Source organism: Pleurodeles waltl, chromosome 5 (assembly GCF_031143425.1).
Source record: "Pleurodeles waltl isolate 20211129_DDA chromosome 5, aPleWal1.hap1.20221129, whole genome shotgun sequence".
In the NCBI taxonomy this organism is placed as follows: Eukaryota; Metazoa; Chordata; class Amphibia; order Caudata; family Salamandridae; genus Pleurodeles; species Pleurodeles waltl.
In genome coordinates, this window is record NC_090444.1 from 454,599,286 (window position 1) to 454,625,350 (window position 26,065).

General features: G+C 39.3%; 1 protein-coding gene across 3 annotated transcripts in view; it reads left to right on the forward strand.

Moving 5' to 3' along the window:
* MEIS1 (Meis homeobox 1) overlaps positions 1-26,065 on the forward strand; it is a 162,841-nt gene that overhangs the window by 24,868 nt on the left and 111,908 nt on the right. For all 3 annotated transcript variants that reach the window (XM_069234268.1, XM_069234267.1, XM_069234269.1), the window contains exon 7: positions 13,853-13,964. In XM_069234268.1, the coding sequence (XP_069090369.1) occupies positions 13,853-13,964 (112 nt within the window). The remainder of the gene's footprint in view (positions 1-13,852; positions 13,965-26,065) is intronic.

Below are 26,065 nucleotides of genomic sequence, written 5' to 3' on the forward strand. Positions count from 1 at the left end.
TAATACAATCAATCCATCTGAAGTCAGATTCAGAAGTGTTGCATAGTTTATAGTTAATATACCTCTCATCAATATTTATGTGCTAAATTCACAGTAATGTACTACTGGGTTTGACAGAGTTTCCACAGCATCTTTAGCACATGATGTCCACAAAGCTCTGTGAGCCCAATTCGTAACTCTTGTGCTGGAGGGGTTATGCTTTACTTCAGTCTTAAATGTGAATTGCTCCTGAATTTATTTCCAGGCGCAAGTCACAAATTACTTTTTGTAATTACCTGTGTCTTACTTCAGAACTAGGAGTCACTTGCATCAGAATTTCGAAGAGAATTGCATGAGTACTTATAGAAGGAACACTTTATAAGTCAGCAGCACAAGTATCAATGCCTTACTTATTGAAACCTGTGAGTAACTCACATGTTGGATTGGAGTCAGACAGAGCTACTCACCGAAAATGCTTTGAGAATAGGTTCATTAATTGGTTAAGAACCTCTGACAGGTGTGCCATCACGACATCAGGATGTGCATCCACTTTCCGTTGCAAATTGGTGTGTTGGTCTGTTTTGGAGCTATTTGCTTTAAAGCTGTCTGCTTAACTTGACAGCAGTGCCTGCAAGTCATAATTTGTAATTGTATATATAACCTCAAAAGCTCATATACATTGATTTCTGAAGAATGTGTGCAGTATTTATATATTGGAATAATCCTTATAGTATCAAACATACCATGCATTTATGCAGCTCTGTGACTGGTAATATAGAACAAGAAAAGCAAAATGGGAACTACCAGTACCTTGTAATTTGTGAAGGTCACAAACAGCTTAAATATGTTAAGACTCCACATCATCATCTGCTACTTCTTGCCTGGTTATTTTCCATCTCAGTGGCAAAAAACAAAGCCAGGCGTTAATTGAGGTACAATATTGAAACACAAAACATGGTAGTTTGCCAACTGAACCGCTCCTTCTTTTTCCCTCCTCCAGTTAGCACCACAGAGTAGATGTTTGTCATAATATCCAGTCGGGCAGTTACTATGTACCAACACAACCAACGTTCATAAAAAAGGCATGGACTAAGCTAGTAGTTCTGGTCTTTTTAATACAAGTGTCAAGTAATAAGGTTTGCCAATGCTTATTTTCATGGTACAGTTAAAAAAGGCGATTTAAAAATTCAAAATGTTGGAGGAAAAGCAGGCATGCCTTATAGGTTCTCTGAACTGTACAATTAAATCAGTATTTTCAATCGTAAAAATTATAGTTTAAAAAATGCTTCGTTCAGGAAACTGAACATTATTTAAAAAAGAATAAGGACATGTCAGAACAGAAATTAAAGGAAACTGCTTCCCAATGCCTAATTTACTTTTCACAGGACTCATAACTGAAAGAAATGCAAGAACCATTTGTTCATCTGCAGTTGCCCACAGAGCGGAATTATGGATCTTTAGGAAAAAGAGACATTTTTTCAGCCATGCAAAGTACCTCCTCTGCTTCAAACTCCAGCTGAATGAGTGCAACAGCCACCCCTCCTCCCCCCGGCGCCATAAAAGCATTTGTTTGTCCATCTTTTCATACAGTATATGGAATGCAGGTGATAAAACAAAAGCAACCCTTTAAGTCTTTTATTCAGTCATATCCTGGCAACAATATACCTGTTGGTGTATTTTTGCAGGCAAGTTCGATGGAGTGGGGAGCAACAACAAGCTTTGTTTGAGGTGGAAGCAGCAAACGAAAGAGAGAAAATTAGAGCATACATGTATCCTAATAGAGTTCTGAAAGAAAAACAGTAGTTCACTGAATGTGAGCAGTTAAAGGGTTGTAAAAAAAAACGTGCTCCAAGGAGGGACAAACAAAAGAGGCAGGCAAATTATTGAACAAGAAACAAGCAAGTGACAGTGACGAAAAAGCCAACCAATCATTAGAAATGTTTGGGCTACACGCCCACTGTAAGCTTTTAGTCGGGTCCACAAAAGGAATTTCACAACCAGCCAGTTAAAAGCTTGCTTAGTGTGCTTTATACCGGCCCACTGAGGCCTCCTGCCACAAGCTCCCACACCACTCCCCCAAGGATACCCCAAACCAATCTCAGCTTGTTTGGCACTCAACCACAAAAGAGTTTAGGGGTTGTGAACGCCCAGCCACATTTTTATTGACAACACACATAAATCAGCCAACAAAACCATTAAAATTATACATAGTACCCCATCATATTTACATGATATTTACAGCATTTCAGATGCCTAACCTTAACAGAGTAAGCTAATACATCAAAATTCAGAATACTGATTAAAACAGTTCATTCCTACATATCCCAGTGTTGGTGGTTGTGAATGAGATCATGACTGTTTGTCTAGCGCACCCAGTCCCTGCCCCTCCTGCTGCTATGAGGCCCAGGGGTAGGATCTCCATAGGGGATTCCTATCCCTTACTTTCCAATCCCACTTAGGGGTACACCACTCTGTGGAGCGTGCCTGCGTGCCTGCCAGGATACCAACCTCGGGTGCCGCCGCCACCCTCGGGCTCCACCACCTAAAGGGCCATTTATTGCTTCAGGCCTTTGCGCACGCGCAGCTGATTGGCCTTAGGGGCCAGATGCCAGTGGCAGATAGTAACCCAGCGCCCCAGGATGTCTTTGTCACTTCCCAGCCAGCACCCCTTGGAGGGTCCAATTACCTTGCCATCCTGCTCCTGTAAGAAAAAGGTATCTAGTTGTCCTCCGAGTCATGATCTCACCCTGCCACCATCCTAACACTTTAAAAATATGACAATCTAACCCAACCACTTTCACGATGAATCAAATCACCTGTCAGAAAGGAAAGAAAGTCAGTTAAAAGGCAAAATGCTGCAGCTATAAAATCAGAATCTACATTTGACCTGTCATCACCCTGCCTTCCCAGAGGCGACTGCTGCAGAAAGTGGGGAGGCGGGTGGGTATTTCATTTCGATCATTGGGCCGTTCGGAAGCTACTGACACAGCCGGCGAGCAAGGGACTCACTGACTGCACCAACCTTATACAGACTTGGTGTGCTGCGTCATAGTTATGCGTGGCCCCGGAAGCACCAGAAGTGCCTCAGAAGCCGCGATAATGAAACCCAGTGGCCTGTGCCCTTGTTGAAGGGGTGGGGGTCGGAGGCTCCTTGCACCCCTCTTCCCCTTACCCTGCATTTCCGGCCCAGCGCTGCCATCATAAGTGGGTCCACCCCCCCACCCCCCTCCAATTGGGGTGGCCCCCGTGCAGTATCCTCACAAACAGCCAAGGGTGGGTTTGATGAAGTTTAACATGACAAATGCTGAAGAGAAGAATTATATGAGTTTGCTTAGCAAATCTTTCCCTCGATTTACACGTTTGTAGTTTAGGGAGGTGATCTGTGGTGTGAAAGAAACTTGATTATTCTTGAATGGCAGCAAAAATGCCAAAATGTTTATAAACACCCTAAGATCAGTGTAGGCTCTGGCTAAAAGCAACAGTTCCTGTCCCCATTACATGACATCTCCTAGACATCTTTCTAATTTTCCGAAGTTTCATCAAGAAACTATCTATTGCTATAATTCATGGTTTACACAAACTCGCTGCTGCCATGTTTTCTGCTTATGGCCTTCATTTTCTAGCCTCTAATGCAAAGTTAGATAAAGACGAAAAGGCAGATGAAGATGGTGGAAATAAACGTGCTTTAGTCTGGCTGATTATCACCAAGAATAGGTACAAATACTGTGTTAACAAATATGGCAGCAAAAATACTATTTCCACCGCTGACTTTAAAGACAGTTTTCTTTTATCAGGGGTGACACAATAGAAAAATTGTCCTGCAGGTGACCTCTTCAGGAAAGATGATAGCAAGCCCATTCATTTTATTCAATATATGATGTAGTTAATAAGTTGTTAAATAATGTTTTATATATACACTATTTTATGTATAGAGGTGAAGCAACATGCAATAAATGGTGCCAAAATAAAATATTTTAATGTAGCTGCTAAATCCTCTCCTGAGTCTGTATCATGAACTGGTTCTGGGCCTGTGCACTATTTCAAAATAGTGCAGAGCACAACACACACTCTTCAAGAAATCACTATGTGTGCATTATCTCTACAACTGTACGAGTTAGAGCATGAACTGCAGAGAGCTTAGTCAAAAACTCAGAAAAGCAACCACTATGTTTTTCTGAGGTGTGCTGGTTGCAAGTCCTCTGCTTATCTGTACAGTTATCGAGTTAGTGTATGATTTTGTAGACATTGCTGTTTTTTATTACTGTCAAATGGCAAGTTTCTGCTCTCTGCATGGACATAGAACACAATCACGCTACTGTGTTTGATATTGTGATCTCAAACAACGAAATGGCACTGTTGGACTCCTTCTACTTAAAGGGGTGTTTTTATTTCAGTTTTAGATGTGGCATAATGAAAGTATACTTTTGTCACAGCAAAAAAATAACACACCTTATTCTCCTTGAAATAAACATGTAAAATTGACTTTTGGACCCCAATAGCCAGTCGAGATAGGAAAATGCAAACAAATCCGAGCATATGAGCATTTAACCATGGCAGGTTGCAGGTGTTAGGTCCCGGACATTATTTTCAGATAAATACATTGCTTAAAGTGGGCTTTGGGTAAGCCCCTTGTTCATGATTAGATGCCTCTGGTCTATTTCATGTGTCTGTTCTTTTTTTAGATGGCTCTCCTTTCTATTCTTTTGTTTGTTCTGCTCAAGAGGGTATCCGTTTTTTTTTGTATTATATATATATATATATGCACACACACACACACACATATATATATATATATATATATATATATATATATATATATATATATATATATATATATATATGCAGTTCCCTTCAGACTACCATGCCAATGTGTTCTTTTTAGGACCAAAAAAATGTATTTTCATTTATCCATTTTTTTATGCTGGCAAGGGTGGGCAGGTCCCTCAACCATAAGGTTTAAAAAATGGCAAAAACAAATCAGGCATTGACACATCCAAAAAGCTGGCAACCAACGCCAGACCTATTAGACCTGACACTGTTTGCATTGAGCTCTCCGTGGGAGTGCATGTGTTGCTTCCTCTCTCCTTCTTTCCTTTTATCTCCCTGCCCCCACCTATTTAACATGGACCTGGGAGTTGCTGGGTTCTGCTGCGTTTCTTGCTTACTTTTCCTCCCACACTTCTTTTTGTAACATTTTTATTTACCTTTTTAAGATAGCCTTCCACCACATTAAAGTGGTAAATTAAAACTGGCTCCCTTACATTATGGTGCATGGGAACACACACATCACTACACATTCATCACACATTCTTTAAAGAAAACCTATTGCAAGATTACCTGCCATTAGTACACATGCAGCTTGATGAATTCACTTGCATGATATTGGCCACAATCATTGACAAAGCCAATAGGTTGGCCACCCAGAAGTCAGTTCTATCGACTTTGCCAGTGCTGTTTTTAGTTAATAACTAAAATACTTAAAATGAAGGCTACTTTGCATCCTAACGTGTTGTGACCGGTCTATACCGTTTGCTTGCATTTTGAACTAGAAAATTTGCATAGCAGTTTAAAATAGTTGCAAATCCTTACTTGTTAAAACTCATACAAACATATTTTGCACTGAAACGGTTTCATATTCCTATGATTACTCTACATAAAACTGTGCTGTATATGTTTTTTGTATTTATTTCGTATTTATTTCGAATTCTATCTAGTATCTGGCAGCAGGATGAGAGTATAACAGTGTTGGGTCCATAATAGGCGATAATGGATGAATGTGAATATTTGGTTGTCTTGAGGAGTAATTGAAGATTGTTTTCCTCAAGTACAGTTCTTTTAGGGATCTTTGGATACAGACTATATATATTATCCTAACACTCTGTAAAGTGTGGGTCCGCCTTTGAAAACGTTTTCATCCTTCAATCGATGTGTTCTTGAATTTGTTTGTGGCAGTCTGTTTTGGTTTGCAAGTCGGAGGTTCTGGGATGGATTATGCCATGAGATACAGTCTACATCAATATTTTTGGCACCATGTTGAATTTGGTGTGCACCATAGTCTTAAATAAAATGCTGCCACCTACCTGCAATTTAAATAAACTGTTAATAGATTATGCTGAAAGGCTACTCAGACTTGACATTTTTTCTCTCAAGCCTCTTAACATAATCTCTTATGTTTCGTGCACTAGTAATGCAAGGTACATCATACCATAGTCCCGATTGCTCTGCAACATTGAGTACTAAGAAGTAAAGTGAATGTCAGATCTGTTTATCCAACAGATCTTACAGGTTACAGCTGCTATCATCCGGTTTCAAACGTTCTCTTTGGGTCTTCTCCTTATGCTCTGTTGAGAGATTGCTCTGTTAAGAGTCCTCAGGCAGTCCTCCTGAGGCTGTGTGTCATTGTGACTTTGTGATCACCAAAAATCTCTACAGCAAGCCCTATCATTTACGTGTGCTACACACTATGCACACTACATACCCTAAATAAAATAATTTTTAGTGCTGCTTCTGAAAGTAGCTCAGATCATTTGAGTAAACCCTGTTGAACTTTATTTATTGAAGTTGATCCAAAAGGATGCATGATTCATCCAGGAATCCTATTTCAATTGACTTTAAAACCAGCATTAAAGACAGGCATTTAGCGGCAACACCGTGCTCTTTTTAGGTCGAGCATGCAAGCGCTTTCTGACCTTTTGTTATCCATCTGTGGGCTTTTAACCATGCCCATCTCGTGCCCATCACTTTCACTTGCTCATGGACTTTCCTTTAAAAAATCCTGTGATGCTTCACATTTGTCCCACCTTGGGGCGATTTTGTTACCGGCTTGCAGACTGACCCTGTTACATGGATAATTGCAAGATTGCCAATATACATTTCTTTTGGCTCTCCCCTTAGCACTTCATAGCTTTCCCCAAAACACTTGAAATTGATAAATGATTTACTACAAAACATAGAACTCCTCACTGTGGCTCTTTCGGCACAGTGAGAGAAGTGATACTACACTATATATTCACTGTACCTGGGAAAACTCAACACATACTGTTTTGCAAGCATTCTTTTTCACAACATTTTTGCCCATAACTCAGCCTGTGGTGGTCCTAGGACAATGGGACCACCACCAAAATGTTTAGCACAACACACCCTTTCTGTTTGGGACATCTCTGGGTCCCCACGCTAAGTTAGTGGAGACCACAAAATAATAACTCCTCCCACCCTAAGCTCTCTTATAGCTGGAACTTTTGTTTTACAGCTGGGATTAGTTGGTGTTCTAAGGGCCTTAGTATTGCAATAGGCTTGCGAGGCCTGACTTGTGTAAGTTATTACGCTCTCTAAGGACTAAATATTTGGTTGCATTACATTCTGTTATTCTATTTTCATGTGGTTATGCTTTCTAGGGGCTAACTATATGGTTACATGACCATATTTCTTACATGTGCTATTTTTAATGTGGTGATCTCTAGGGGCTGTTCTGAGCATTACAGTCAACATACTAGAATATTTGCTGCACTTGGTCATTCCATAATGCTTTGTTGGGCATTCTTTTACAAAATATTTTTGCTTATAACTCAGCCTATGGTGGTCCTGGGACAATAGGACCACCTTCATTCACCACAACGTGCTCTTTCTGTCTAGATTATATCTGAGTCCCCACACTAGGTTAGGGGGCCCCAGAATAAAAACTCCTCCCACTATTACGTGTCTTTTTAATATCTCTCATGGCTGGAACTTTTGTTTTATAGCTGAGAGTAGTTTGCGTTTTAAAGGTCTTATTTGTATATCATTGCAATAGGCCTGCTAGCCCTGAAAGTATATAATGCACTACACCCTTTAGGGGATAAATATATGGTTACACTGCATTACATTTGGTCATTTTCTTTTCATGTGGTTTTGTTCTCCTCGGGCTAACTATTTGGTTACATGAACTTGTTACCTACAAATGCTATTTTCATTGTGGTTTTCTCTGGGGCTTTTCTGAGCATTACAGTCTATTGCCAAAAGTTTATTTCTGATAAAAGTTTGAATTGGGTTTATATGATAATTGTTTGTTTTATTAATCTCACATTATTGCAATTATGACCATGATCCAGGATAACTTAACATCCTTATTATCCTTGAACACTCTTGATATGTTCGGATGACCCTTCTAGTTTATTTTTCTTGTTACTCCTTCATGGCTATATTGTGTCTGTTTTTAGGGGGATTCTGTTAGCCAGCCAGCAACTCTTATGGTGGGCTAATTAGTGTTGCAGATTTAAATGAGGATGCTAAATGCCAACATTTTCATTTTGGGCTGCAGGTAGAGGAAGAAGGTAAATAAAAGTGCTGTAGTTATATGCAGAGCCACTGGAATTATGTGGCAGGAAAAGACCGAATTATGAGACAGGGTTGATCAATTTATTTGTCAAGAAATGTCCATTTATGAGTTAACGACGCTGAGTGCTCTATGTCAAGCAAATGCGAGGCTCATCGCAGTGCAAATGCTTGTTTCACGCTTGCTTTCAGAAAGGAGCACACTCCAAACTTTTGCATTTTATGTTTTGCCATCAATCTTATCTTTATCCCCCAAAACATATTATTAGTGTTAAGTATGTGTTGACCTTTATAATGTCATAAACATTGTTGATAAGTTTGAATTTCTCTTTGGTATGTTGAAAGAAGCCCTTTTTCTGTATGGTTATAATGTTTTATTCCACTGAACTACGTACGCATGGAATTCTCAGTGAGTGAAAGGGCAGAATGCCATCACAGTGAAGTTTGCCAGTGGCTGATGTGAGGCTACTCATTGCCCCATGCTGTATACGGTAGTGGGTGGAAAAAATATGTGAATGACACAATAACAGATCACTGGACAAAGAGGGCTAGCTGGAGGTCCCTATAGGTAATACCTGTAACAATGTATTCGTATAATTCTAGTAAAATCAAAAGTTCCTGCTAACGGCAGACCTAAAGAAGTGTCTTTATAGCAAAAATTATGGATTGATGGATTGATCTTGAGTCGTGGGTACTGAAGGTGGTTTTTTTAATGCCTACGGCTCTGATAGCTAGCACCAAGAAATATCAGAATTTTTGAAACATGATTCAGGGTTTTATCCATATGAGTGCCTTCAAGGTATCTTATTTCACCATCAACAACGCTGAACCTCTAATGTGCAAGAGGGAGGTTTATGGGGAGGATTTGTGGCTGTTACATCAGAATGCATTGAGGCTCATCAGTCCATCTTTCCCAACATCTACACGTACACAAGAATGATTGTCGCATGTCTGTTTTCAGTAAGCTTGTGTGAGTAACTTGTACCTTTCACATAGGCGCTTACTGCTATCATTCCTGCTGAAGATAGTTACAAGTTAGTGCACTGTGTCTTTGCCAAGAAAAATGTATAACTTCTTAATAAGTCAGAGAAGCACAATAGTAAATAAACAATTTACAACTCATTTATGGCTTTCAATGTCTATTGCATAACTTAGCAAAAAAAAAAGCATGACATGCTGTCTAGGCCGGACCTATTGATTTTACCAAAGCTTTTTTATTCTTCTTTTTGATCTGAAGTCATCAAAAGTGCAACCAAGTTTCCTCTCAATTTTCCACTTTACACACTTACCAGCAGCGAATAGCCATTTTAATGCTGGTCTCAAAACGTAAATATCTCTTTCACCCAGCTCGTGCGTTGATGTTATATGTTGTTTGTATCAGGCTGGTATAAGCCAGGGGTTTGTGAACAGAAAGGTCAGAGTAGTGCTATGTTTTAGCAAGCTGTCTAAAGGGGTGGTTTAAAGGGAGTGGCTTTTACAAACCTAAGATGATATCTCTTAGGAATGCTTTTGAAACCCGGAAAGCTGCACACAGGTCACTGTTTTGGTTTGGTTGAGATGTTGAAGGAATTGTTGTCAGGTTTATTTGGTAGTTAGTACGTTTGCTTTAATTAGGCCGTCAAGCGGGGAATGCATTGTTATCTAGACTCTTCTGGCATTTGGCAACAAAAACGTCCTTTGAAAGCTTGCACTGTTTCTTGGAACGTAGGTGTCACCTTGATTCCCTGTTCAGCATATCTGGCCTTGCCTAAATACCTGCAGAGACCCATCGTGCTAGTTTGAGTTACATTCGGATTGTGGAATGAGGGGTTTTGTGTAGGCCGGCTTTAACGTTTGATGCACACCACTTTTCTAAAATTCAAGATTGGAACGTGGTTGCCAGCAGTTTAGCTAACCCATAATAGGTGTTGGTGTTGATACATAGCACTCTTCTGATAAACAATCAGAACTGAACATTGGGGCTCAGTTTCCAAAGTTTTTCTCCATTAGTAGGTGTGCTTTGCTCCTGGAAGTTCAGATGGCACGCTTAGAACAGGAATAAGACTGAACATCTCATTGAAAATGTTTGGTTAGCATTAGCTTTTATTATTGCAACATAGGCAGTATTCGGCCCTAGTTACTTTTCGGAATTATTCTGTGTGTTTTGTAGCGGTAATATTGCATCATGCATTTTCTCAAAGCTGAAAAACAGATCACCTAAACAGATAATATGCAGCTCAGCAAATATGATTGTGAGAAATGATGCTGGTTTGCCTTATTTGTAGTCTGTACTTTTAAAAATGTAGGCCCTAGTCTAGATGACAGCCATTTCCTAAAAGTGGGAGTGTGGGCTTTCCCGAAGCGAAGTATTATAAATGAACACACCATATTTTGTACTGCTGCATATCTGGCTTGTTAAAAATTGCGAGGTGATGCTAATCCAGGAACTGCACGCATTTTAACGCAGTGTTTTTTCAATGTTTACTTGCTAATAGATGGTCTTTTCCATTGGGTGCTGCACAAATGAACGGGTTTGCATATTTTTCTCTGACTGTTCTCCTTGCTTTATAACGAAGAGGTAATCTTAGTAACATGCTAGGCAGCTATTTCAATGGGCCAAAAGCACATGCAAATCATAATTGATTGGTCACCGTTCACATTTTTCATTGTACAGCTCAAAATGTAAGGAAGGCAGCAGAAAGAAATTAAATACAATGATCTGAAACAGCTAAGACATTTAAAGATGTGCACAGGCCATACAAATAGTAAAGGGTTTTGATAACATATTTTTTTTATGAATCATAGATCTTAAACTACCGCCCTAGGGAATCAGCAGATTTATACATCTTTGGGTTGCACAAATGGTTCTTCTAAGCCGAGGTGGAATCTAACATTTCTTGCATGAGTGCCCGTTTAATGCAGCCATAGCTGTGAGAAAAGTGTAGCCCAGCAGCCAGGACACAGCACAATGGAAATGCAGTGAATCGGAATGCCTCACAGATCATAGTGGAATCAGAATCTCCAGCAAGGAAAATCTTTTCATGGTGAATTAAGTGGAGGAAGGAGTAAAATGGCGATGAGGAAGGTAGGCGCAGATCACAAACGCTGGGCTTTGGGCTCACCGCTGAAGATTTAAGAACCTGAACTAAAGTGGAGCAGAATAGATTGTGGAAAATTGAATTTACTAACCAATTAAGCATCGAATTAATCTACATCATGCTCTGCTGAAAAGTGGGGGAGAGAATGGAGTTGCGCTGCATAAATCAGCAAGCTTGTGAAAGGATTGAAATGTATCAGAGTTGGTGTGGCACAGAGGTGTAGCTCTGCTCATAACATGGCACCATCCTTCTGCCCTACTCACCTTTTGAGATTTGTTCTCCATATCGGGGTAATCAGCACATTTCTGCCCAGGGAGTCTCTTGTGCTGAATTTCAGCTTGTAGCTTCAGCTTTTCTTTTAATTACACACTGGATCACCAGTCAACAGTTGTAGTGAGGGGCAACACAAATAGAACGAGAGTACCCTGGGGATGTCACTCGCAGGAACTGATGCGTCGCGGAGCTCCCCCGGGTTCCCGCAGCCTCCCACTTGCCTTGCTGGTCTTTTGTTCAATTACAGTTAATGCAATAATTTGCCGTTCTCCCCTTCTAATTATATTTTTAAGTGGGATTTGCAGCACATAAAAAACATCCTTTTGCATGTCGAGGCATCAGGGCTTTGTCCTTGGCATTGTCAGTCTCCTGGGTGCTTTACTATTCTTTCCACAGTTTTCTGAGCAAACAAGTCCCCCTTTTAAAGCTACAGTCACACAAAGTGGAAATGCATTGACTCTTAATGCTGCCCAAGCTCTGCAGTTTACTCTTCACAGAATGCCTCTGGCTTACCTTAGAGAACATATTGGTTAAAGACGGCTCTTTCAAGGTGCTCCCATTGTCTTGTTCAATGTCAGAATTAAACAATTAGAAAGCCTTCAATTTCACTATGCTCAAGTCTTGCATACAAACGCATAGGGCTGTAAATTGCGCACTACCCCTCACCTTCACTGTGAAATCATAAAAACTCAACACTAAAAATAGCAGAAGAGAAGTGAAATATTTTCAGTCACTTGTGCCTCCCCCCACCCCACAACTACACCACCCTGCTACCACTGCTGTTTATGGAGCTGTGTCTTGAAAAGGCTTGGTCCGTGTTAATCTCTGGTGTCACTGATTATTTCGTTATGCTGGTTGCTTGTAACTGTGTTGTTCAGACGTACGTCGTGGTACTCAAACGCAACCAATATTTTAAAGACTTACGAGAGTAGACATTGGAAATAATACTGTTTTATGCGCATAAACCTGTGTAAAGTAGCCAGTGAGGCACTGTGTTTTGAACAGTGTACCAAGGGCTAATTAAATCCGTTTATTTTGATAAAGAAGATTTGGGAAGGAGCGCTGCAGGGGTTCTTCTTCACCAGAACTGAATTCACAGCCAGGTTTTCGAACCTGAATCTGCTTTCCAAATGCAGCCTGCGATAAGGAGTAACATCTGTTTTCCGTTGAGCACTACAAGCTGCCTCTGCATGGGGCTGAGAGCCCACGCAGCCCATGTGAAGCCATTGTTTGCCTCTCTTTCATTGTCCTAGCGCTGGCCAGTTGCTAACTCGCCAACTAGCCAAAAGCTGAAAAGGATCACCCGTTAAAAAGAGGAAGGCCTGCTTTCGTACCGTGCCTTAAAGGGCTTTCCATATTTGCCTCGTGAAGTGTTGTGAATCTGAGGGCCGTGCAAGTAGGATCGCTCAGACCTCTACGTGCCTCCTGCGTGTGTGCAGAGCGGCAGACTGCCATGCCAGGGGCTGTGCTGAGGCTAAAAATATAACTTAGATTGACTGGCAGGTCTGCTTCTTCGTTGCCTTGAATGATTCTATTTTCTTTGGTAGCCTAGCATGTGAATTTTGCGTAGTGACTCTTCGTTTGGCTGTGCACTATTTTAGCTTGAGGAAGGATGGCAATGTCTTTATGTTGATTTATTTCTTATTTTTTTCCTAAGGCTAAAACCTCACATGGATATTATTGCTTGGGATGTTGGAGTTTTGTATGTAGGGACTAGGATAAGGTTAATTCGTGCACCACAAATGTGGTATGAATAAGTACTTTGTTTTTTAAAGTAGATTATATTTTACCTTTGTGTGTGTGTGTGTGTGTGTTCTGGACTTGTCTTAGCATATGTTAGTGCGTATTATAGGCTAAAGATCGCAGAAACTAGAATTGTAATAAGGAAGAAGGAAGGTGGCCCCTTGAAAAGAGCGAAATCCAAGCCTCTAGTGCATATTCAGTGAACTGGAAACAGAAGATCCAGGTCTCATGAGGTGGTTAGGTTGAGAGTAGTGATTCAGGTGGGTGTTAGATGAAGCCAGTAAAGGATGATTTTTCAGGTGAGCTTTAAATGGCCCTTCTGTAACCTTTTGCTGACTTTTACCCATTTCCACATTTATTTAAATACTCAATGGGGCGTATTCTTTATTGACCCTTAAAATAAGCATCAGCATTTTAATGTGGTGTTTGGGCCACCTAATTCATCTTTGTTTTTCATTTGCATTCTACAGCCTTCTTGGAGCAGAGATCACGACGACACAGCATCAACACGCTCAGGGGGAACACCGGGGCCCTCCAGTGGAGGTCATACGTCACATAGTGGGGACAACAGCAGTGAACAAGGTAGGCTGGTTATCATATTTTGTTCCTTTTTTAACTGAACAACGCCCCTTGGCAAATGTTAGGTAAATGTTTGACTCAAGACAAGTTTATAAAACATCTTGTGAAAAAAGATGCAACTTGTGAATTGTTTTGCATGTCCTCTTCTGAAACGAAGTAGTTCAATTTGCATAGTTTTAATGTAAATCTGGCACATATGAGTAGTATTTAGTTTCCACGTCTTCCACATGCTGTGTGGCCTTTATCAGGCTTTCAAATTGTGCTGAAATTATGGTGTCAGTTATAGTTTATATTGGATGAGTTGGTTGTGCTTTATGCTATGAATCATCAAGCTATAAGTGCCACATGTTAAATTGAAAACGCTTCACAATTCGACTGTTGAAATGATGATGAAAAACGTTCAATAAAAACAGTCTCAGAACTTTGGTTGTTGTTCTATTAGCCTATTAAAGAATTATCTGTTATTGGATTTATAAGTACAAATGTGGTATTGTGCATTTAATTAGGTGGTCTCAGAGCATGAAGAAGGGAATTGTGTAGGCTCAACCATTAGACTCATTATGTTGCTCTAGTGAGTGGCCAATGGAAATATGTGTCAATGAAAGATCAAATTATTTGGGTGTGCTCCCTAAATTATAAAACAAAGGAAAGGAACATTATGCAGAAACGAAAGGAAAACTAGATGTATTGTTATATGATTCATTAGAAATTATGTGGGACGTGTGTGACATTATTATTTAGTTAAAACTCTCATTGCAGCCGAAGGTATCTATATGGTTTAGAAATATGTTGTTTTCTAAAGCAAGCTGACTACAAATTTAGCAGACTTTACACATATCGTTCTTCCATAACAGTTAATGATTTTGTCGTGCATGGCCCCCCAAGAGTGCTATTTTATTAACACAGTGCTTTCTACCTCTCAGAGTTAAGTAGTTCTGGTAAAACATGCATACAACACTTCCTGTAAGAACATGTGTTCACCCAGAGTTGTGGAACTTAATAAAATATCTACTTGCCCATGGGACTGGTCCTTTCATAATTCTGCTTGTCATGTAAAAAAGACCAATTGACCATTAGGTGCCATGTAGCTCTGCCACAAATTATGGCTGCAATCTCATTATATAGAAGCTCTGATAATAGCCTCTATGATTATACTATACTATAATAGGATTTGAATACTAGCAATTCACTTATTTTGCCACCTTTCTACAGATCTACATACTGGGACTGGAGAAAGCAGTAATCCATTGTTCCAAGATTGGAATTTCCTTCTGAGCCTTTGCAAACTTATTAACTTGCATGTTTTATGGATTTTCTCCAGCTTTTCTTTAATCTTTTTCCGTACTGAAAAAGGTTGGAAATTTCATTCTGACAAGGGCATAAGTAAAACTTTGTCCAGGGTTGGGAAAAAAGTGGCTGAAGGGAAAGTGAACTTGTAAAACCTCAACAGATGTTTTGCATGAGCAAATCTACCTATGCATATTTGCTCATGCTAAAATGCAGTTCACAAATATTTTCTAGGAGTACGACGTGCTGTTTTACTTCTGTAAATTCATGTGAATTCATGGAAGCTGTAAATCTACACTAATGTAAGGACGTAATGTAAGGACCTACGGTAAGGGGTGCACCTTTGTGACTTTCTTTTAGAACTTGGCGCCCAATTAGGTCTGGCGTTAACCAAGACCTTTTGTTTTCATCAAAATGTTATCTCTCTCTATTTCTATCAATTGACTGGCTTCATTGTGAGTGACAGCATTGTACTATTTCACAAGGAGCATCTTGGCACACAAAGTAGATTTGTTGAGTGTCAGGGATTACTATGGCAAGGTAGGCTTTTTCACACTAAAAATATTTTTGCTTTTTCAGAATGTTTGTTATAATGTTGAGAGACCGGTAGCTCCCACAATAACAAAGTTTTACAAAAACCATGTCAAAACAAGGTATGCATTGACAAAACCAAGAGGCTGACCTCAAATATCAGACCTATTGACTTTGCCTCAGCCTGTTTATCTCATGTTTTTCATAGTCTTGTTGAAACTGGCTACAGTGATTTTCCATTACGAATATGTTTTGGAAATACTAAATGTTTCAAAACATTTCACTGCAAATGGCAACTAAAATTTCACAGTAGTTTAGCAAAACGTTCTTTTCCCAGTTGCAGTTTTTTGTGAGCATTTTATTTTTAAAGCAGAGAATCATCCATCTTGCTTTCAAGCTTTTGCAATTATCAATATTTAATCAGAGAGTTTTGTTGGAGCACTATGCGTAGTCTCATATTTTTAAACTTTGCAAATGTTTGTACACATTTTTGTACTGGAACCACTGTCAGTAGTGCAGTCCGAGCCTGCAGCATTTCCTTAGAGTGCTCACCCTAAATATAAAGGCTTTCCATTAATGAACCCTATATACAAGTTCAATCAGTATAAACATCTGGACACAAATAGGACCTTAACTGCAGACAGTGCCCTTTTCTGATTGATAAAGTGGTACTATAAACTGGCCAACAAAGAGTTTGTGCTGCTGGAGGTGAGCCTCCTCGTTCCAAGGACAAAACAAACTTGAAAACCTGTTCTTGACCCCAAATAGCATGTCCTGGTTGGATGACTAATTTGAATCCACACCCCTGTTCATCTATTCTGTCTATCCTAGTTATGTTTTAAAATTACAGCCATTATTTGTTTTAGCCTGTGTTCATGATGTAGGACTTCTGTAACCATCACATTGCATTAAATAATAGCCCTACAGAAGCATAACATGTGCTACATATATTTTCTATAACTCCCAAGGGCACACTTTAGAATTTAAGACACAAGACTTTAAAAAACAATTCTAGTCTGTCACTTGGGTATGATAACACCACCTGTAAAAATATCAACTCTTTAAATGCCTGTATGCAGCAATCAACAAGTGAAAGGTAACTACGTACTTGTTTTGACAGCTTCTAGCAAAGTGTACCCTACACAAGCTGCAATATCCTGACCTGTTTCAGTTAGAAAACATTTTTTGTTGCACAGTGCGAGTTATGGTGCAGAACGGGAAAAATGTGGCTAGTACTGCAAATCCATATTGATGGGGAAAATATAAAGACTGCTTATTTTTGTGACTCAAATTGCCCTGCCTATAGAGTACATGTGCATGAATGGTCAAGTGTATATATATATATATATATATATATATATATATATATATATATATATATATATATATATATATATATATATATATATATATATATGTATATCTTAAAGAGTCAAGCTCACTCAGGATGTCTGGATGATATAATCCGGTGTGTGTTTTTTGTGTGAAAGTGCTTCAGCCCCTGTTGGGTGCTGCACCCTGTACCACACAACACCCCTTGATGCTGCAAGGCATAAAGTGGACTGAGTGAAGTTTGTGTATATATACACACACACATATATATTACAGATATTGCTTGCATAGCACACAGTGATACTGCTTCCGTCTGAAGGTGGATAACATCAATCAATTACACGTTATAGACTCCAAAAGGATAAAAGATAAAGTTGACTTCCATTATTTGAATCTGTGAATTTCAGATACGATTAGTTCTCTACATTGGATACATTCGTTTGCAGAGCTTTAATAAATATGGGTTAGTCGTGGACATGTTTTATTTAATTGTGTTTGTCATTTGTGTGACTGATTAACAGTAGAGATTCTGTTGGTGTTCCACTCAGAGATTATAATAAAAACGTAGCTACTTTTAAAATAAATCTTTTCCCATCAGTTGATAAATAAACGTACTTAAGTGGCTAATTGGTCCATTAAATAAACCATACTGTTTCACAATTCATAATCATCCGTGAATTTAGGAAGTAACTTTAAATGGAGTAGGCAGTTGAGGCAAGTCTTAGCAATGCACTTCAAAATAATGTGTATATTTACTTTATTTAAGAAAAAAGAAATGCCTGACATAAGCAAATATGTTATTTGGGTGGGGTACCAAAAAGGCTTTTATTGCCATTCCTCGTGGATTGTGCTGCAAAACGTACTCAGTCATCCAACAGAACGTGATCCAGCAGAACGTGAACGACCACAGAAACAAAAGATAAAATCCTCTTATGGTATATTTGTGGGTCTAGCTCTCCAAACATCTGCTCCTGTTACTTGGCTGACATTTAGGCTAGGGTGTGGGTAAGTGATGACTAGCTCATGTTCTGCTGACACTCATCATTGCCCCCACCCTTAACATTCATCCTGAAACCACTAGGTTGTCATCACAGGACTCATTTTCTGGCCTCATTCATTTTAATAAGTAAGTTAAGCAATCATGTGCTGTGGTCAGTCCATCTGACATCATTTGAAAGTGCCCACCACCCATCCAACTTAGTAAGCTGCCTTTTCAGTTATCTTGAAGTCGTCTTAAGAAAGAATATCTGGTAAACGCTCTATCAAAGAGTACACGCGAAAATCAAAATCTAATGGCTTCACTTGTATACCATAGATTAAAATTAATTCCACTCCAGACCAATACTGTGCATAGGGGGTGCTTTTTTCTTCTCCAATCTATTGACTGTTAAAGGTGAGCAACTTAAAATGGGAAGTCAGGTTGGTAGACAAAAAGCAGGATTTATGTGAGGCAATAAATTTCTGTTTCTTTATGTAAAGCAGTCATCAAGAGCAATTTCTACCTAGACTGATTCTAGAGGCACACGGTATTGAAACAGGTGCAGGAGTTGTGTGGTAGATGCTACTATCTAGACCATGCCGGGGCCTATAGTAGTCGGATTGTGAACTTGCTATCTGTAGAGGGCACTCGTGTGTTTGGGGCAAGTCACTGAGCCAGATAAAATGGACGCCTCTCAAGTTCTACTCAAAATGTATGGGTTGAAGCCTTTCCTATGCTAACTTGCCTGAGTTGCGAGCTGTGGCTGCTTGTACTCCGTGTGTAAATTAAGCCTTCCTCAAATCTCACATAACCTAAACATTTTAAAATTATATGACCATTTTCCCTCTTCGTCTATGATTTGTTTAAAAAAATATCTGATTTTGTTCTGCCTTGTTTCTGCCTTCATTATTGTATCCTCATTAGTGGCAGATGTTTTTGTTTAAAGGTAGCCTAACGCACCATTTTAACTGAAATTGTAAAAACTTGTAATTTCACTTGCAGAATAAACCATTACATGGTGAAATTATTCTGAGTGATAGTTATACATTAGCTGTTGTTCCTGTTTTATTTCTTTCCAGGGAGAATTATAGACAGGTTGGTTGAAGCTACAAAGTCTCCTTTGAGCGGCACTCAGAGAGCATTGTAGTATTTTCTTTTAATTTTAAATGATATGCTCTCTGTATTTTGAGTAACACTGACAGAATTTGAAACATTTCAGACGCTTAGTTGTTTAAAGAAAGGTTGCTGACTCCATCACAACAGAGGCTTGTAAATAGAGGCCTGCAATAGTAAACTGTCTCAGAGCTGTGGCAGAAACTGAGGACCTTTTGACCTCTGGCTTTAACAGGAAAATGATATTTAACAGAAGTTCAAGGGGCCTCTTTACAGGGTGTGCGTGTGCGAGTGTATAATACACCTTTGTGCATATGAAGCCAATTTTCCCACAGATCTGTGCTGCTTCATTTTTGACCTCCCGTTTCTCATACAGCATTTGATTTTCTGGACACATCACTGGAAAAGATATTTGCTTAAATAATACGTCCACAATTGTGGGCCGAATTCTGCTGCCTTTGCGCAAGCTCCGCCTGCCGATAGGCAGAAATGCAATTGCATTTGTGATTGGGGGAATCTCCGGGCAGTTGTTTGAAGACTGGAGCCGGCAGGCTGAGCTGGCTGGATTAAAAGGGGTGGGGGGCGAGAGAGACCACATTATGATCCAGATCACCGCGCAACGATTTATTTGCCGGCTCTCCTCTGTGCATGGAGCATTAAGAGCAGGCGCAAGCATTTGAAGCCGTCAGAGGGCTGATGACTAATGGGGTAGTTGGAAGGCGCTCCCTGATTGGACGTCTTAATGAGCATATTTTAGCGCAGAGTTTGTGCTGCAGTTCCTCCGTGACCTTTGCCCTTTATTGACCGAACTGACACTTCATTTTTCACATACTTCCAATTATGGCGCAGCTTAAGTGTTGCTCTACCTCTCTGTTTTTTCCTATGGACAAGGCTAGAGCAGCTTAGGCCATGGAAGATATTTTAATTTGCTAAACCAGCTATTCTGCTTTAGGATGTAACCTGAAACTGCTGCAGGCCTCCTGTGCTGAAGTTATCGTGCAGTGGGTAGTTTCAGTTTCTCCACCAGTGAAGGATCTGAAGTACGCACATTATGTGTGATTTGCTTACCAAAATGTGTATATTAAATTGTAAGAGGTCCTTATCCGTTACTGGGTTTGAATGTAGATTGAGCTACAGGTCGCAGTGATATCTAAAATTTTCTAACAGAAGGCAGCGGGCCATAACTCTACGCACCTAACCGCTATCACTTATTTAGTATTAAGATGCTCAATTTGGGAAACAGTGTGCGCGTATTCAAACACCTGCTGCCTAGGTGAAACCCTATAGGAGGAAATGTACAAATCAATTGTTGACAGTGCACCACCCAGTGATATCTGTATGCTCTTGTTTTCTTAATTGGCTTCTCTCACTTACAATTGGCATTGTATTTTTGGTATGACATTTTAGTTAATCGATGAAAAGAGGTGACATACATCATATTATTGCATTTGTGAAATGTTTTAAGTGGCATACGCCAATAAACACACAATCTGATTTTTTGTATTTTTATGACCACGTGTAAATAGGATTCTTGTTTTCTTTCCATATTCATGATATCAATATGGGAAACCATAGATTCCTGATCTCACCCAGTACGAAAAGCATAATATTTCCACAAAAAGTTAGGGTCAGGGAGAGTTACAGACTCTTAGGTGGATGACAATGAAATCCAGAGCGACAATACCACCCAGAGCGGCATATGTGATTACAAAAGACTTGACATATTAGTGTTGTTAAGGATTGTGCCTATTTCAGTGTTTGTAACTTAGGTCTAAGATGTGTAACTGTTTGTTCTCAAGGCAAAGAGTCAGTTTCTGGCTTTCTTCCGCTGCCACATATTGGATGAGCCACATCTCATGGTGACTGCAGTAACAATATTAAAATGATCAGTGATGCAGCTATTTCTCCAGGTGTACGGTATCATTGACAGACTGAGTAGGCCCAGGCATCCCCTCCCCTACCCAGTTTCTTGGTAGGCAGAGATGGATTTTGTTGTCTCCAGATACTTAAAAAAGTGTTTATAATATCTGGGGCCAAAAATGAGAAGTTTGTTTTCTAACTGGGAAGTGAAAGGTGGCATGCAGAATAGCAAGCCCTTTCCCTCTGAGAATTGCTATCTCAAAAAAGTCTTCAATGGGTTCTCTAATTTCTTTTTTTGATTTATAATGCAGAGTCTTGAGATACATGTGTGGTCTTCATTAACAACCCCAAAGTTGTCGGTATACTTTGATGTGCTTTGAGCTCTTAAAATAGAGGTCAGTTCAGTCCTGACACCAGAACAAGCCGGAACTTATATCTGCCTCAATGTGTTGCCTCAGTTTCTGCTTCTCATAACTCTCACTGTCTCTCTTTTTCTGTAACAGCCATGTTACAGCAATGTAAACAAAGCTGGACTGAAGGTTCCCGAAATGCACCCTAAGGTATTTCCTAGAGCAAGCCATGTCTAAAGCTTATTGTCACAAAAACTTTGAATTACTGGGGGAACTTGGGCCCATATTTATACTTTTTGACGCTGAACTGCGCAAACGCAGTCCAGCGTAAAAAAATGCCTCTGCACAGACTAGCGTCATTTTCTGACATTAGAACCCCATGGACATGACTTGTGTCTCATTTAAAACAGGAGTCATGCCCCCCAGCCCAAAATGGCCATTGAGCCCAGTGCTATGTAGGGGGCTCAAGTTAGGCCCCCCTATGGCAGTTCGAAAAAATAAAAAGAATATACTTACCCATACCTACCTCTACCTATCTGGGATGGGTCCCCCCATCCTTAGGTGTCTTCCTGGTGTGAGTCGGGAAGGGAGAAGGTGTCCCTGCGGCCAGGGAAGGGCATCTGTGGGCTCTTTCCATGGTCTCTGACATAGAAAAAGGCCCACAGGTCCCCTAAAGCCTGCCCTGACCCAGGGGTTAAGGGACCTAACAAGCTTAGGGCCATTATTTAAGACCTCCGTCCCCGTGCTAGATTTGATCATGGGGGATAAATATGGCGCTAAGGCCATATAGTTATTTTCTGCACAGGAATGCCTACCTTGCATCTTATGGATGCAAGGTAGGTTTTCATGTCCCAGAAAATGACCTCAACTCCATAACTTTGGCGCTTGACGTGTCTAGTGCCAAAGAATAAATATGGAGTTAGGTTTGCGCTGAATTAGCGTAAAAAAATGACTCTAATTCAGCGCAAACCAAGTATAAATATGGGCCTTATTATTGTGAAAGCGCTCTTTCAGTATCAGTTGCACACTTGATGATTGTTTACTCAGATGAAGAGAAGGTTAAAACATTCATGCTTGTTTGTGGTAAAAGAAAGTCTCTGGTGTTTGTGTGCAGATTGTGCGTGGCACGCGTGCATGTGCGTGTAACCTTCCACAATAAACACTTTCTTTCTCCTTGTATTATTTACCCCTGAGTCCCATGACCTGGCTTGCTACATTTTCATCCGTTTGGGAAGTCCTTGATAGACTGATATAATCTATCATACAGACCACTTGTCATACATTTAGCGATACATTTGGTATATTCAGTGCTTCCTTTCAGCATAGATGTGAAGGGGCAGTTTTATGGGAATGTAAAAAGTTTGAATACTTTTTATGTCCACTTTTTGCATCAAATGAAAATGTCAGCCTTCGCTTATTGTTGAAGGGCAGATGGAGAAGTATTTTGAGATGCCCCTAGATATCTTTGTTGTGGGTTTTGATTATTTAAAAAAGGTTAATATGACTGTTCCTTAACATACGTTCAGGAAAATGTCTTTTAAAAAAGCATGAATTATATAAGTATGCTTCTTCTAACTTGCATACATAACCTTCTTGTTCATTGGTTTTATGCATAATTGCCAACAGGAATGTGTGAGCGATTTCGAATAGTTTGTCAGACAGTGCAGTTAACACCATTGAATTTTAGTCACTAGCCCTCACACTGTTGGAGTTTTTTTCCTCATCTCTGTTAAAAGAGGCCCGTATCGGGCCCTTAAGTACAATTTTAATATTCTTCTTGCTCTGACCCAACCGCTTAATCCATGCCCCTTCAGATAGTCACCTTTGGTGAAAGCTGTCGTTTCCAAGGTTATGAGCAACATGTGATATTAGTTCATTTTCAAAACCGAAGCAAAGTTATTACTCAAATCTGGAGCAGGGCTCATGATTTGCCTCTCTTCATAAGAGCATGGTGATGGCAACATTTATAGAAATATAATATGTTTTATGGGCGACGTATTATACAGCGATAAACTTCGAACAAAACAGTGAATTTCCAATAATATGTGCCACCATCTTATTTTTACAGGATTTAAAGTACATTGCCTGTTTATTTTCTATTTATTTACATGATTTATGTGGTTTGCAGTATGAACACAGTCCTTCAAAGACACATTTCTTATTTTAATTTTTAAGCAAAGCAAGTTTGTTTTAAACTGGAGGCCACCCAACCTGGCAGGGGAGACCAGTCACTTTAAATTCTCCCCATGAGACAGTCTGTCTCACATCATGCTTAGATATTTTTTCAACATTATTGTTTGTGAATTTTATTTTATATTGTTTTGTAAACTAGTCCTTCATCTCATAAGTGCGGTACCATTTTCGCATTATTGCTTGCCCCATCGTATAGCCGTCTGGCACAGTAATTGCAAGATATATTTTTGCTATGATATGCTAAAAAAAAGAACGTGCAAAAGGCAGACAGGGCCTGTGTTTAGCAAGGTGACCTCTATTACCAAGTAACTGCTTCACTTAGGAGCTTATTAAAAAACTACAAAAGTGAGCTTTTCATACTTTGTATGCATTGATGGTAAAACGAGCTGTCCTGTGAGAAGTATCCATGATCATTTTCAGAACCGTTGATTAACCTAAAGAGCTGCTGTCATTAGTTGACATTGACTCATGGCAATTTGTCAGAGCCTTCGAAGGTCAGTCAGTGGAAGCATCATCTTGTCTTTGATTGACCTGTTCTGATGCTATAATGTAATTGGTTTTGACTAGATCTAGTGCTCAATTGAAAAGGACAGGGCATTAGTGAAGAGGGCTGACCCTACTGTAGCTTTACTTTGTAATATGCATTGAACTTTGATCTCGGCTTAATGAACCTTGACATTTTCCACTAAGGTTTTTTTTAACATTCTCTTGATTTTGCAGTGTTTTATATGTTTAGACTGCGGATATCTCTGTCAGACAGCCAGTAACACAAATGACTCTTTAAAAAACAAACATCAAGTTAACCTGAACAACAGAAATCACATTCTTTTTCGTTCTCAGTGTATTACTAAAGAGTGCCTTTTTTTACTTCTTCGCAATAAGGTAGTCTTTACTTTCCATTAAAATTGTCCATTCAAAATAACAAACCTGATCAATTAAAATTGTACTTTATATTGTTGCTGCCAACTATGGGTAGAGTACCGGTTTTGCTGAAGGAGAATATAACATACTGATTTGCTAGAATGAAAGATATTTGACTATTGAAAAAAAAATTTCATTTTTGAGTGAACCTTCATTTCTCTAAATGAAAACAACTATTCTTCTGAAATACCTCCTCTGCCTCACGATAATTGATATCAAGATCAATGTAGTAAAGCTGTGTTTTCTCCCCTTGACCTGTTGTAACAACAGCAGACAGGACTGTGGGAGGGGATCTCTGGATTTTGTTTTTCAAGTCAGACATATGTACTGCTTAAAAAAAACAATATGACTGGCCTTTTACTATTTGTCGAAAGGGTTTTCTTAGAGGACAACTTGTTTAGGTTTGGTTTCTCATATTTGGAACATCACTGTGAACATATGTTCTTGTTGGTAAATCATTAAAACAAATTTGTTTACAGTTCATCATAGGATTAATATATCCTTGTTATTCGTTTCTCTTAGTCACATCTGTCTTTGGTGATGTTTTTCAACATGTATTCTTGAAAAGTAGTTCATGTGATATTCATTGCACTGCAATTGAAAAAATTCTCCAAAATAATACAACCAATCATAAGTATGCCTCAGAAAACGTGAAGTTGTAATAATTCACTTATTTGTTAGATTTTTCTGTACACTTTAAACGCCTTACTAAAACTGCTTTGATTAGTTCTCCAAGTTACATAATATGAATTTATATATGTATATGTGGCAAATTCATGGGCAAAATGACAGCAGATTTAATTGTCTGCCGAATTGTCTGCCGTTTTTGAGCCCCGAGTGATACTTAAGACATCAAGACATCTGTGCGTGCAATTTCCAAGACTCTTTCTCATAGGTGTGGGATCTGTCGAGATTTTTTCACTTAAATGAAAAGTCTTACTGGGCAACATTTCCTAATATGGCCGATTTTCTGTAGCCAAAGTTTTAGTGTTTTGTGTGGGATCAATGCGGGTCTTCATAAGATAAGCATGCAAAAAAAAAAAACTACAAATCACAAACAAAGATGGATTGTTTTGTGTTGCCTTATGTGTGGTTGCAGGCCAATAAACTGTTTGGGGAGAATTCCCAAATTTCATAATGGTGTAGGAAATAGTTTAAATTAGGCAATGCTTACAAATAGTTTCCTGGCAGAGGAATACAAAGAAAATATAAGTTTTTTAAAACTAATTATTGTTAAATATATACTGTGCTGACAGTAGGCTCAAAGGTAGAGAGGAAGTATATTCATGGAAAACATATGGGTTGCATTGATTTCATTGCTCATTACTCGGATTTTTGTGAATCCTTTGCAGGTGTCAGATTATATTCAACTATTGAATTTAGAGGTATGATGATAATAACAATTTCTGATTTTAACAATAAAGTTGGTGTAAAAGCACAAGTAGCATTAGCATTCAGCAGTGGTGAATGCTAGTTTTCACACCTGCCCTTGTGTACTCCACAGTTAGTATGCTTGCCCTCTTCAGCCCACAAAACAT